General features: G+C 40.6%; 1 protein-coding gene across 3 annotated transcripts in view; it reads left to right on the top strand.

Moving 5' to 3' along the window:
• Positions 1-694: 694 nt before the first annotated feature.
• Positions 695-15227, top strand: part of crb2 (crumbs 2, cell polarity complex component) — a 67643-nt gene continuing 53110 nt past the window's right edge. The window contains exon 1 of one of the 3 annotated variants that reach the window (XM_004918924.4): positions 695-965. In XM_004918924.4, coding sequence (XP_004918981.1) covers positions 887-965 — 79 coding nt within the window. In that variant the 5' untranslated portion in view covers positions 695-886. Of the gene's footprint in view, positions 966-14905; positions 14999-15227 lie in introns of those variants that run through there. The other 2 variants (XM_002937234.5, XM_031890901.1) reach the window with 2 other exon arrangements.

Raw genomic sequence — 15227 nt, 5'->3', positions numbered from 1 at the left:
TGAGCAGGGCCCTCCCCCTAGTGTCTCCGATCCTCATCCAAATCTAATTGCAAACCATTTTTGTGAATTGTTTATATGTACATGTTAACTGTTCTGTCTTATGTACCCCTCTATTCTGTAAAGCACTGCGTAAATTGATGGCGCTATATAAATAATAATAATAAGGAAAAAAAACTTTTTACTTGATTTGCAGTCTAACATTTTGGTACCCCCATATTTCCCTGCCCTGTAATGTTTCATGTTTCATCCACAAATTGCCACAGGTTTTAATAGGAACTTGGCATTGACAAAATAACATATATAATGTACTACTCGCTACTTTAATCTACTACCATGACCCATATACAAGTTCCAGACCTGCAGCCCCACATGAATATATAATAAAAAGTCTAAACTGTAAAAAATAAAAATACAAAGGTACAATGTTCATTACAAATACAAAGTGAAGGTACAATGTTTATTACAAATACAAAGTGAAGTTATAATGTTTATTACAAATACAAAGTGAAGTTATAATGTTCATTACAAATACATGTATCCGCTCTGCTAATATCAAAGCGTCGCTTCTGAAACCGTTTGAGGTCCCATTGTCCTGCGACTGGGAACAACGTGTGAAAGTAGTTTGCGCCCATCATTAGAGTCGGACAAAGCGATTTCCTATTGTCAGTGAGCACTTCCCCCGACCCCACTCCAGTGATGGGATTCCGTGCGATCCAGCCCACTATTTATTAGCTGCCCGCTGAGTGAGGCACAAGCATCGCCTGGTCTCTGTCCCCGACCCTAGTGCTGGTCCCACTGCGAAACTGCGCGACCCCTGAGCGATTTCTACTTTATATTTCCATGAGCAGAACTGCACCGGCTCAGCCTGTCCCGACAGCCGCTTTACATGGACTACAGAAGCGTTAGTCGCACTTCACCCAGTCCCGTTATTCTGCTACTGCTACTTCTCTTCTCCTGCGGGCAAGGTAAGTGTCTGATACCCCCCCGCAGGTTTAAATGCAGATATTCCCCCTATCATATAAGGTATACAGAAACCCCACTTTGGGAGCATTGTATTTACAGGTTAAATAAAGCACCCCCACTGAGATAGTGGAATCGTCCATCAAACTTTCATGGTGGAGCCCCATGCAGTCATGTTTATTATCACTAGCTGTATCTATACAGTAGGTGCCCAACTGCTAAAGAAACCAAACTGAGTTTTTCAGGTTAATATAAATACATTTTAATTATATTTTTAGGTAAAAGTTAGTACTTTTACTGTTAACACCTTCCACACAGATAGATATTCCTTTTTTCTGGTTATTTGATCTATGAGCTGAATGTTGTGTATATATATCAGAGAGCACCACAGCTTCATTGTAATCAGCTTGAAAAAGTAACTATAATGTTCTGCAAGCTTGCTATGGTATGTATGTATGTATAACTTTATTTATAAAGTGCCACAAGGGTACGCAGCGCTGTACAGTCTTACAGAATACAAAATTACACACAGGGAGGACAAGTGATATAATAAATAAATACAATAAATATATATATATAAGTGCCACGTGGTATGAGACACAGTAGGAAGGAGATCCCTGCCCCGTAGAGCTTACAATCTATGGTTATCTTAGTTATCCAATAAAGGTATCGCCTTTATACCACTTTTGTTATTTTTTTATTTCATAAGGGTTACCCTGTAACAGATTACTTTGTTAGTAATCTTCGCATGTGCTTCATACTGTAGTCAGGAGCCCCATTCCCTCATTGTGGAGTCATGGTTTGTACATAGTGAAGACAGAAGCAGCAGGCATTCCTTTGTTAGCTGTCACCTCGGCAACTCACAGAGCATGTGAACTATCTGCTAAGCAGCTTCAGCGACTAAGTCTTTACATACAAAAGGAAAGTCCCAAGGAAATCCCTACAAAAGACAAAGTGGCGCAGTCGTTCTGCTTTTCTGTGCAAGACTTTGTTTAGAATGTGCATCTTCGGTATAAGGTTATTTGTAGGTTGTTGAACACCTTGAGTTTCATACCCCCCTTCTCATCTAGATTGTAAGCTCTGTTGAGTATGTATCAGTAGTATTTGTTGCCATTTTATTGAACAGAGCTGAGAAATGTTTCAGCGCTTTACAAATACTTGTGAATTATAATCAGAAACACATTAGAAACCTACTGGTTCTTTCCATGTTGTGGAACTACAACTCCCACAAAAATTCTCCACTCGCCGCTGGCTGTGCCTAGACTGAGCTAAGTAACCTCTATTGTTTGATAACAATAGTTTAAATCATGTTAGAAAGTAGTGAACATATTAAAATTAGTGATGCAAAACTATATCATTTTGGACTAAGCACTTTTGCTCTAAATATGTGTTTTTTAGTCTTTCTCTCTCCCAAATTAAGTCAGAGAGTCAGATCAGTAAGGACGCCAGGATTTTGTGTTCTGGAACCTTGGGGGGGTCTGTGTGTAGATGTACTAGCCACAAAGAAAGGAAAACTAGTAATGGTGACACTACCTATTCAGCACCCAAGGGAAAGCTTATAAATTGACTTTATCCCATAAAGCAAACGTTCAACTTAACCTTTACAACAATGTAGACTGTGACAAATGTAGCTTTTTAGTTTAGTGATTAAAGGGCAACCAAAGTTCCACCCTTTGTTCTAACCCACTCATAGCCCAGGTGACATCATGGGCATGACTGGATTGGTACTTTGTGCATAATTGTCTGTTGCCATTGCCTTTTGTTGTAGATGAAGAAGAGCAGCCTTTTGAGACCCATCCTTGTAAGGAGGTCTTGTTTTTCAAACATAATGAAGCTGCTTAATTAGGGCCCTCCTCAATATTTCTGGGTCTCTGGCAATCACAGGGTCGGCTGCACTCTAATTGCAGCTTTGCTGGAGGAGTAAGCTAGGACAGATGCTAATGCACAAGGCTTATGAACTAACAAAAAACAACTAAGTTTGCATCAAATGGGGGTAGGCACCTGCATGGGAGATGTAAAGCCAGAAAATATGGTTATAGTGATAGCAAAGGCACAGATATAAAACAAAGAAGTTTGCAGCTGGAAGTCAGTCCTGGCATTATTTTAAAATAAAATCAGGGGTTGATTTGGGAGAAAAGGGTTAAGTGACTAGTGTAGAGCTGCTAACAGGATTACACTGTAGCTGAGAGCATGTTAATCTGTAATGCTCTGTCTGGTATAAAAAGGCGCTGGTAGATGTTGCACTGCAACTCAGTTCTTTAAAATCGCCAGTCGGTAAAACAGCTAGCAGGTTATAGGTTATGCAGAGTTTATCTAAACATACCAAAAAACTTTCAGCTTTTGCCCCAGTGGATTGATCTTTGTTGATAGACATAGCATAGAGGGGGAAAGACAAACTAATCACTGACAAAGCCTGATACAAGTGGCAATAAATGGTCAGTTCTCACATTCCCAGTCAACTGATAACTCTTCGGTACTGCTGGGAGTTGTAGTTTATTCATATTGTGAGGAGCTCAGTTCTCACTTTAGTTAAGCTTAAAAAAGAAAAAAATCAGAACTTCCAAACATAAATATTTTTTTCACAGACATAGCTCATGCCATGATTGAAAGGAACCCATGATAGTCTCTCCCCGAGTTGAGAAACTCACCTTAAGGTGGCCATACACGTTAAGATCCTCTCGCTCCCGATATCCCCACCTACAGGTTGGCGATATCAGGCTAATTCGGTCATTTGGCCCTGGGGCCAAGCGATCGAATTAGATCAACGGGTATAGGCGAAGTCGGTTTGGGGACCGCATCAATGAGCTGATGCGGTCCCCAATCCGACTAAATTTTTAAACCTGGCCGATCGATATCTGGCTGATTCCAGGCCAGATATCTGTCAGGCAGGCCCGTCGTTTGCGCCCCTACACGGGCTGATAAGCTGAAGAATCAGTCTAAGGGACCAATATTGGCAGCTACAATCGTCCCGTGTATGGCCACCTTTTGGGGGCAGTGCCACATCAGTTACCAAAAGTGGCAAAAAGCCACTCCTGGTAAGTTTAAGAGTTGATTTTTCATTTTTTATACTGGGAATTTGGCTCTTCTAGTGCAGGGAGTGCTATTGCGCTCTCTCCACTAGCGATGCAGCCCCTTAGACCCCCTCTGGCGCTCTATTGGTACAGAACCGCAGCTGATCCAATGTGAAGTGATGAATTCTGAGACTTAAACTCCCTCTGCTTTCCGTAGTGGGTGGTGCAAAGATTCTTTTGAAAGCAAGCGGACTTCAGATCCCATGATATAAAGCTAGGTGATGTCTCATTTAAAGAATTATTATTGTAAAACTGGGTGAGTTCATGTGCAGAATTATTTTATTTTATCAGTCAGAAAATGGATGCAGTCAGCATGAAGTCAGGCCGGTGGCATTGCGTGGGGACTTGCTATGTCCGTTTGTGCAACACATTTGATCTGAGAAAATTTGTTACTGCAAAAACTATGTCAAGGACAAACTTGTGATTATGTGTAATTGGCATTTCTTATTTCTGGTCAGTCCCAGACTGGCAATCTGTGGGTTCAGGCAAATGCCAGAGGGGTTGCTGTAAGACGCCATAGACAGTCACTAATTATTGGGCTGGTAGAGGCTGTTTGGGCCTCTGTGTACTTGGCTTGCCAGGGCCTATGTTAAATCCCAGTCCAGGTCTGTTTCTGGTGTTGTGTTTGTTGTTTCTCTCTAAGACAATCTTGGCACATACATCTGTTCTTGCCATTTGCTGCCCTGTGTGTACATGGTCCAGAATGCTAACACACACAGTGTGCCACACATGTGGCCATACACTATAGGATCTGATTGTTTGGCAAGGGTGCCAAATGAGTGAATTTTTTTCCCCAAATATGTCCACCTAAAAGTGGTCATACATGTGCAGGTGCAGATTTAAGCTGCTGATTCAGTCCTTCAAAGTGGGTTGAAAGGTAAATAAATTGATCAACCACTTTCAAGAAATCCACATTTTTGCCTAGTTTGGTAGGAAGGCCTTATTTATATATAGGCACCCAAAGGGCATTCTGAATGCCAGCAGCAGAAGTGACATCATGCACAAGTAACATCACAAGCACTAATGCACATGATATCATTTCCATAAACTGGGGGAGGGGCGATTCTGTGCCCCACCCACCCAGAGGTGGGACTTCAAATGTCACCCCCGCTCCCTGCTTCCAATAGGAGGTTTCCTCGGCACAGGTCATAATTTATGCGCTAAAAGAGCATAAATTACAATTGAAAAATTGGAATATAAGACAACTGTTGGTGGGCCCCTGTCTTGATGGGACATCCTATCGATTAAAGTGGTCCTGTTTCCATTATATACGCACTAGATCAGGGGTCCCCAACCTTTCTTACTCGTGAGCCACAGTCAAATGTAAAATGACTTGGAGAGCAACACAAGCATCATAAAAGTTCATGGAGGTGCCAAATAAGGGCTAAGATTGGCTATTAGGTAGCCTCTATGCACACTAGAGGAGCCTACGGGAGGCTTTAATTGGTAGTAAATCTTGTTTTTATCCATTCAAAACTTGCCACCAAATCAGAAATTCACAAATAACTCCCTGGTTTGGGGGCACTGACAGCAACATCCAAGGGGTTGGCGAGCAACATGTTGCACTCGAGCCACTGGTTGGGGATCACTGCACTAGATCATTAGTTGACTGAAATCTGGACTGTCCCATGACTTGTAGAAATTTCTTAACTGCATTTCTTTTACATTAAGTGCTGAGATTGTAGGGTTAGATGTGCTGTCACCCTGTGGTGTCACAGAGATATGAGGCTGCAGATAGAGAACTTGCTGAGGTGTTAGAGACTGGCAGAACATTCCACCAGGAGGGAAATAGTACTGGGACCCTCATGGCACTGCTCAATGTTTATTTATGTGTAAGATACAATAGGGTTGATTCACTAAAGTGCGTTAAAATGAGCGCTATTTATAGCATGCGCTAAAAATTTTATCGCGTCTTAACGCACCATTCACTAAAAGGATATTTGTGTTAATTTAGATGCGATGCTGTTTGCATTATTTAAGTCGCGAAGACTATATTAGTGCGGTATTTGACGCAACGCTAATTAACGCAGTGCGCTACTTGTCGCGCACGCTAATTAACGCATGTGCGCTACTTTTTGCGCGCAAGCCATATTAGCCATACACAGCATTACATTCGTAAAACTACTTTTTTTGAAAATGACCATTTCCCTGCAAACTGGAGGCTGCATCACTCTAGGGCCAACACAGACTTGAATAGATCACACTGCAAAATCCATATTGTGTTGCCAAAAGCTCACGAACTGTACTTTTCTATAATTACCACCTGAATACGATAATACTTTAGCGAATTGCGCGTTTTTTTGTGCGTCAATTTTAAAGCAAAAAAGCATGCGACAATCGTTATTGCACTTTAGTGAATCAACCCTAATAACTTAAAGCCAAAGAGAACAAAACTGCAGTACTCGTGAAATGGAGTAAGAAAGCCATACATATAAAGATCTGCTCATTTGGCGAGGTTGCCAAATGAGCATATCATTTACTGATATGCCCACATTGAGATAGGGCTGATTGGATAATTTGCAGTACAAGCAGGCTGTCAGGGCGAGGACTGCATCATGGAGTTAATGCATCCCTTGCCCCAACTGGCACAATGGCATTGTAAATGCCCACATGCTTAGATGCTGTGTATCATATTAGATGCAGTTCTCAGCTTAGAGGTGATACATGCACCCTAGTTATGGCAGTGACTCCTTTTTCTCAGTGTTTTCAACTTGCCGCTCTGGAATACCCTTGGTCACACTCTCTTAACTGAATATACCACTTCTGTTCTGACAGCATGGCCACAGCATAAGTTTATCTTTGAGGTTTGGGTTAGCACAATCTGCTTTATATTCTGTGTATGACTTTTTGTCCCCTTTTCAGGGTCGGTGCTGATACTGAAAATTACTTTCCCCTTTGTTCCAAGCTTACAGCATTAGACACCCTGCAAGATTCTATTGTCCTATGGATTTAGTACATAGCTTTGTTACAAAGTTGTGCTTCTCAATCTGTCTATGCCTTGGCCCTTACCCAGCACATCTCACAGTGTGGAAGTGGAGGGATTATGCTTCCAAATACACTGGAGGAAGAGCAAATACTGAAACACTATCAGCTATGTTGTGATTTCTACAGTTAGCTGAACATAGTTTATCAGGCAGGGAGAAATGCCAACTCCAGACAGAGGACCTCAACTTTATGGACACAGGGGCCCAGTGACTATTACAGGAAGGGCCTGGGTTTGTCACCTCACCCTTGAAATCTGGACATATATACAATCAATACAATAACTAATTAGCAATTAAATAAGAGGCATATCTTCACAGAAACCAGTTCTGTCTGCAACATGTGCAGCAACTAATTACTATAGCTATTGAATGCATTTATATAGCATCACAAATGAATTACTTAAGTGCTAGGAGTGCAAATGGAATGAAGTCTCTGCCCCAAAGAGGTTACAATCTGTTAGGAACAGGAAACAGGAAAAAAATAGGCATGGGGATCCATGCTGGATAAATTATATGCCTGGTTTTCAGAGTTCTCCTACTTTGGCATTTGTAGGTACATTATTGTGCGGTGGATTTATTGTGTATTCCACACAGGAACATGGGAGTCAGCTGACCCATACCACCCAACTGCCCCAATTTTCGCGGGATATTTACGATTTTAACAGCTCAGCACGCAGTACCAGATTCTTACTGAAAAGTCTTTCCCTGGAAGATCTCCGGCACTGAACGCTAAAAAAAGTTACAAACTTAATTAAATAAGTAGGCTTTTGGCAGAGAGCCCAGAAAACTTAAGAGGCAACACCTGCACGTAGATACAGTTGTAACTAATAAGCTAAATACGTCTCTTGGGGGAACTGAGACTTGCAGCTTATTCTGTTATTCTGTATTATTATAGCAAAACTGTAATAACACATAAAACAAGACCCCAAACCCCCCAGAAATGTGTTCAAACTTTAAATAACCTGTCAAATGTTACTTTTTCAGTAACATTCAGTTACTAGTCAGGGGCACTGCATGTTTCTTACCTTTCTCAGATATCCCTTGGCAGACTTAGACTCATACCTGCACATAAGTGTAAAGTGCAGTTTCTCTGTTACGCATATATGAGCCTAAGTTTGCTCTAGGGACCCTGGAAAAGGTAAGCCTACTGGACATGGTTATACTTTTACCTGAAAGGGACTAGCCAAGGGACTAAATTCCCTAGGATGATGCCTAACTAACTTATGGCACCTTTAGTGAGTTTAGTTTTTGTTGTACTGCGGTGTTGCAGTGTGCTAAAATGCACAAAACCTTACACACAAGAAAACCTTAGACCAAGGGTTTTCCGCATTATTTTTCTTCTTCTCCTCAGTAGGCATGCTTATTCTCCTAGTCATACTTTTGTATACTATCATCTATCATCTTTTCATTGTCCCTCTGTGTTCTTATGCAGAAAAGAGGAATGGCCAAGATATAGGCATATGAGACACATTGAAGTAGGAGGGTCCATTGACACCTGGACAAACTGAGAGTCTTCCTGGTATCCTGGCCACATCCAGGATAGAATTGACTGGGCTGCAGATTTTTGTGCAATCTGATACATTAATTATAATACCCTTCCCTAAGTCATTAATAAACAAGACCTTAGTTTAAAAAGCAGTCATTTGTGGGGCACAGTATTAAATGCTTTGGAAAAATCCAAATAGATCAGATACTGCAACCCCAATATGGTTGTAACCATATTGTTACCAATTCAATGGGGCCACACTCTCAACCTGCATCTTTTTACTATTAATATACTAATACTAATAACATTTTGGGATTAGTTTTAGCCTCTGCTGCAATGCGCTCCTCATTTTCTATTTTAGCCTTCCGGATTGCTGTTTTACAGCACTTGTTATAGTGTTTATATTCATTAAATGCAGCTTCTGTCCCCTCTGACTTATATTTTTTAAATGTTTTCCTTACTTTCCCTGTTAACTTCTTTACCTCTGAATTAAGCCACATTAATGATTCTACATTTACTTCTTAATGGGAATAAATTGAGTAATGATTTAATATAATTTTAAATGACAACCTCTGCTGTTCTGTGTTTTTAGCAGAACACATAATGCTCTGAAGCACTGCCATTAAGGAGCTAAAAATTGCTTTTCTAAAATGAAAGCTCTTTGTTGCCCCAGTGTATATTTATTTTTTGCACCAAACATCAAATGAAATAACATTATGGTCATTATTACCCAGGGGTTCAACCACTTGCACATTTGCTATACGTTTTGGGTCATTAGAGATCACTAGATCCAGTACAGCATGGTTTCTGGTTGGCTCCTCAACAACCTGTGACATAAAGTTGTTATGCAGCAAGTTTAGAAACTTGTTCCCATTTACTGTCCTGGCAGTACTATTGATCCAGTCAGTATCAGGGTAATTAAAATCCCCCATTATTATCACTTGCCCCAAATAAGCAGCCTTTTCTGTTTGCAACAGGAGCTGAGCTTCTTCACTTACATTTGGGGGTCTATAGCATACCCCTACCATTAATTTGGTGGACTCTTTACAATCTGTGAGAAGCTCAACCCATAAGGCTTCAGCTCCCTCATTTACCTTTATATTTGCTTTTAATTCCCCTCCTCCTTTTCTATTGCCTCTGTCTTTCCGAAACAAAATATAGCCTCCAATATTAACTGCCTAGTCATTTGACTCATTCAACCATGTTTCAGCAACACCAATCACATCATATTTCCTCTCCAGCGCCAGCACCTCCAGCTCTCCCATTTTCCCAGTCCCAGTAAACATGCATGGGTACCAGCATGATATTTTGCATATACAACTTATGGGCCTCCCTAGCACCAGGCAAGCATCATACAGTTCTGCATGTTGTAGGGGCCTTGTGACAAATGACCCTATCTACCTTTCTAATAATTGAATCCCCTATAACTATAGCCTATCTTCCTTTCCTAGCACTACTCCCCCCACCTTTATTAGAGGTGCTGCCCCCAGAGTGCTCTGAGAGTCAGCCTGCTCCATACATTTCAAAGCTGTCCTCCCCAACATCTTCACCTAAGACGGTAAATCTGCTGGTTTGGACAATCTGTGGACCAGACCCCTACCCTTTCCATTCCCTACTTCCCCTCTTGACTGTTACTAACTTGTCTCCCTCATTAACCTGCGCTGTCCCTTCTCCACCCCCCACTACACCTGCCCCTGCCAGTGGTTGCTCAGTGAGCCTCCTGTCCTCCCCCACGTTTGCAGCTGCCCTCAGTGCTGCTGGTTCCCCCCTTAGAGTCTGCAATTCCGACTCCAAGAGGAAAACCCACCTGCATCTCTCACAAGTAAATGCTGCATGGAACTGCTGCTCCAGGACCACATACATGCAACAAGATACACACTGACACCGGCAATCATACTGGAACTCATATTGTCATTGGGTACTTCCAGTCTCCCAAGTGCAATCCTCGTATTACTCCTTTTTTACTTCAAACGCCTTTTGGTTTTTAACGCCTTCTAATACTCGCTTAGCAGCCCCCACACTCGCTGTGCAGTCAGTAACTTTTTGAGGTTCAAACCAACATTTTCTAACATTATTTCCTATTTTTTTGTAATAATAGAACAGTACCTTGTACTTGATCCCAACTAAGATATAATTAATCCTTGTTGGAGGCAAAACAATCCTATTGGGGTCAAACGATTTTTTAGTAGACTTAAGCTATGGAGATCCAAATTACAGAAAGACTTCTTATCTGGAAAACCCCAGGTCCCGAGTATTCTGGATAACAGGTCCCATACCTGTACTGTCTAGAGCAAAAGTATCATAACTGAGCACTGTGTATAACAAACATGCAGTTTAGCTATATGGGGCCTAAGGAAAATGGAAACCACATTATTAATGTATTATAAATTACCCTTTCCTAATGTCACAGCAAAGATGCTGAATTTTATTATTTTATTATTTTGTATTAAATGTTGAAACAATTTTGCCTGAACAGAAATGCATTTTTTCAGTATGCAAGTGGCAATTTTTGCAATTTTAATATTTTTAACAGCAAAAATGATTGTATATGGCAGGTCTCAAGCCAACCCATTCCTGATAGCAGATCCTAAACCTGTACCGAGAAAGGCAGTGTGCATCATTGAGGGCATTGTACTTGTGTGAATGTAGTTAAGCCTCATGCAAAAAAAATGGTGTTTTCACTCTGTCTGTTCTGTATGATAACCTCAGCTCTGGCTCTCAGGATTGGAATGTTAAGTGAGACTTTAAGACCTGTTATCAGCAGAGCTGTCTGACAGAACCATATTGCAGGTACAGCGCACATGTGGGTAGCGTCACAGAATGACAGGCAGATATGTGAAAACACACAGAACAATTTACTGCACCTTCTCACTTAAAAGTATTTCAGCTGAGCACACTGTCAGATTTATATATAAGGTTGCATCTCTGTATTATAGTCACATAGTGTGCAAATTATAGCTGCACTACAACTTCCAGAATTGTTATACAATGAATTAGGCTGTTGGGAACCCTGTTTTATCCTAACCTAACCACAAATTCAGTCATTTTCAGTGCCGCTCCACTGCTTGTGTAATTGTGTTTTGCTCTAAAACATGTAACTATCATGGTGCTTTGGTTACACTTATCAGTGCTCACATGAAAGCACAGCGGGTATTAGTAGGAGTGGGTTCCCAGAATGATTATGATGTCAGCTGACACACAGAATGATAATAATGAAAAATCACTGATGCGCAAGAATGTGCAGTACTAACTCATGTTCCACAAACTCCATGATACACAGAAATCATAGTATTTTGCTCTTTGGGTTAATGAAGCTGCTCTAAAAATTGTAGTATTTAAACAGCAGGAAAGTGGAGTTCCAAAACAGCCATGGCTTACCAGCAAAACCAGCTTGATCCTTCATATACTTTTGCATGAAGAAGCAAGCTGTTAAACATTGTGATTTTAGAGCCTTGCATTCTGTAATGTAATGATTCAGACCGATATCTAAAAAGTGTAGAGATCCAGTCATTTGTATTGTCACTACTTGTGATTAACTTCTATATTCCACACCAGGGATCCCCAACCTTTTATACCTGTGAGCCACATTCAAATGGAAAAAGTGTTGGGGAGCAACACAAGCATGAAAATGGTTCCTGCGGGTGCCAATGAGAGCAATAATTGCCTATTTTAAACCCTCTATGTGGACTGGCAGTCTACAGAAGGCTCTGTATGGAATTATACTGGGTTTTATGCAACCAAAACTTGCTCCCAAGCCAGAAATTAAAAAATAAGCACCTGCTTTGAGGCCACTGGGAGCAACATCCAAGGGGTTGGGGAGCAACAAGATAGAGGATAATTTACTGAATAGTAATAGGTAAACTGCTATTTTAAAGTAAGAGAGCAGGGATATCTAATTTAATGATCACATCTCTCTGCTCTGATCCAAACATAAGAGCACTAAGTGAATTTGGGTTGACAACTACAGAAAACATAATATGAAGGGTGATATTCTGGACCAGATATGGTTGCTAGGGTCCAGGCAGCAGTTTGAATGAGAAACTGGAACATGAATCGGAGTATATCTGAATAGAAAGATAAGTAGTAAAAAGTAACAATAGCAACAAAATTGTAGATGAATTGTGTGGTGGCTTTTTTATGATAAAGGTTGCCTTGTTGGTGGGGTCACATTATTACTCTTTATATTATATTTCCCAAGCAATATTGGTCCTTATAAATCTATGTTCTTATTCTATGTGCTGTTGCTCTGCAAAAACCTGGTGTTTTGGCTACAGAAAAGCTACTATATAAATAAGCTGCTGTGTAGCCATGGGGGCAGCCATTCAATCTGGAAAAAAGGAGAAAAGGCACAGGTTACATAGCAGATAACTAGTAGATAAGCCCCATATAATCTGGGTTTGTCTGTTATCTGCTAAGTAACCTGTGCCTTTTCTCCATTTTTCCAGATTGAATGGCTGCCCCCATGGCTACACAGCAGCTTACTTATATAAACTATAGTAGTCTTTCTGAGGCAAACACACCAGTTGTAGCAATGCAGGGCAACAGTACGTTATATTGTTATTACTTTTATACACTTTCATTTTTTGGTGTTACTGTTCCTTTAAACCCTTGTACAGGTGTGGGGTCCATTATTTGGAAACCCATTATCCAGACTGAATTATAAGAAGGCCATCTCCCATAGACTCTATTTTAATTAAAGATTTCAGATTTTTTCTGCAGTAATAAAGCAGTACCTTGTACTTTATCCTAAGTAAGACATAATCAATCTTTTTTATAGGCAAAACATTTCTATTGAGTTTAATTAATGTTGAAATATTTTTTTTATTAACCTTAAGGTATGGAGATCTTAATTACAGGAAGACCCTTGGAAAACCACCAGGTCTCAAGTATTCTGGATAACAGGTCCCATACCTGTGTTCATTTCTGTATTCAGAAATGTATCCACTGGATAAAGTATGATTATTTTGGCAAAGTTTGAACATGGTACTTTTAACTCAACCATAGCTGTTATGTAACTAATGGTAATACCATGGGTGTTTTATAGAAAGCTTACATCCTTTTGTCATTTTGCAAGTTCAAGGGTTGGATTATATTAAAATGAAGATGTTACACAGGGTCGGATTGGGCCACTGGGACACTGGGAAAAATCCTAGTGGGCCCGGGCGGCCCAGACCTGACCCTTGTTCGCGCTCCCCCAGCTGACCGTTCCTCTCCTGACATGTTAAACTTACACACGCTCATGGGAGGAAGTCGAATGGGGGCCCCTGCGGGGGGTGTCGGGGACGCGGACGGCGGGGGCACCTGCTGGGCCCCAGTCCAACCCTGATGTTACACAAGAAGAATATAGAGTCTTTAAAAAATTGGGGAAATAAAGTCTCTTGGAAGGTCACTTCTAGCCTGTTAGCCCTGCTTTTTGAAGGAAAACTTTACCCCCAAAATGAATTCTTAACCAACAGATAGTTTATATCATATTAAGTGGGCTATTAAAGTATCTTACAAAACTGGAATATATATATATATATATATCAGTAAATATTGTCATTTTACATCTTTTCCCTTTTGTGATATTTGTGTGCTGTATCGGAGATCACCTGATAGGAAATAATGCAGCCCCAACTCTAACAGGAAGTGTGAGAGTAAAAGTGAGAACGTTATTCGGTAATTGGCTCATGTGACCTAACATGTGTGCCTTGGTTTGTTTGTGTGCACTGTGAATGGTATGATTCCAGGAGGCGGCCCTTTTCAATGGCAATTTTCTATTCAGCAGTACACATGCAACTAAAAAGTATGTTTTTATAAAAAGGATTTATTTAGATGAAACAGGGTTTTACATATGAGCAATTTAATGCAATTTCTTTTTATAGACCTACATTGTTTGTGAGTATAGTTTTCCTTTAAGAACAATACACAGAAAACTTTACATGGGATGAGCATAAATTACCCTTCTGCACTCCTCTCTGATTTACCCTTCCCTATCACCATTAAATACAAACTATACAGTGAAACCTGATCCAACTTTAATTTGTTTAAAAAGACAAGTCCATTTCTGACTTGTGACCTGAGCTTCAAAAGGAGTTAGGTTTATTAATAGGCGTTTTGACCCCGTGAGCACCTCTGTGGCCATGGGAATGGATCTGCTTTTTGCATTTATCCACTAGCTGGAAAAAGAATACATTTTCCAAAACAAAAAAGTTCTGAAAAATAGAAAGCCCACATGGTCCAGGACCAAATATGAACAGAGATCTATGGTTAATGTCAAATGAGGCGTTTTGTTTGCTGCAGAAATGCTGGCAGGGAAAACCTCAATCAGCTCCAATTTACCCTGTAGTCTGAGCTCACTAAAAGAAACTGCTTTCACCTGTCCACATCGACATGGTGTGGATTTCTGCCCAAGAACTCACTTACCCTTCCTTGCACTTTAAGAAAGGCTAAAGGAATGGCACATCTCTAGTCCAGAGTTTAAGCTCTAAAAAATAAACAAATTCTGGAAATGCAAGGTATGGGCCTGAATTTTTTTATCTGTGTAGAAGCCTTTCCCACAGAGAACTCGGAAAGCTAGGAGCTTCAGCAACATTTTGGTAATGTATGGTTGTCAAAAATAATTAACTTTCCCTTTTAGGAGCCTTGAGGGGGGCTTATTATAAGGCAGCTGGCTGATATTCCGGTGGCATTTATTTAGTTTTTCCAAAATATGCTAGGCATTCCAGTGATAGTCAGATTAGGTCT

This window comes from Xenopus tropicalis, chromosome 8, assembly GCF_000004195.4.
Source record: "Xenopus tropicalis strain Nigerian chromosome 8, UCB_Xtro_10.0, whole genome shotgun sequence".
Taxonomy (NCBI): domain Eukaryota; kingdom Metazoa; phylum Chordata; class Amphibia; order Anura; family Pipidae; genus Xenopus; species Xenopus tropicalis.
This window is presented reverse-complemented; position numbering and strand designations above follow the sequence as displayed.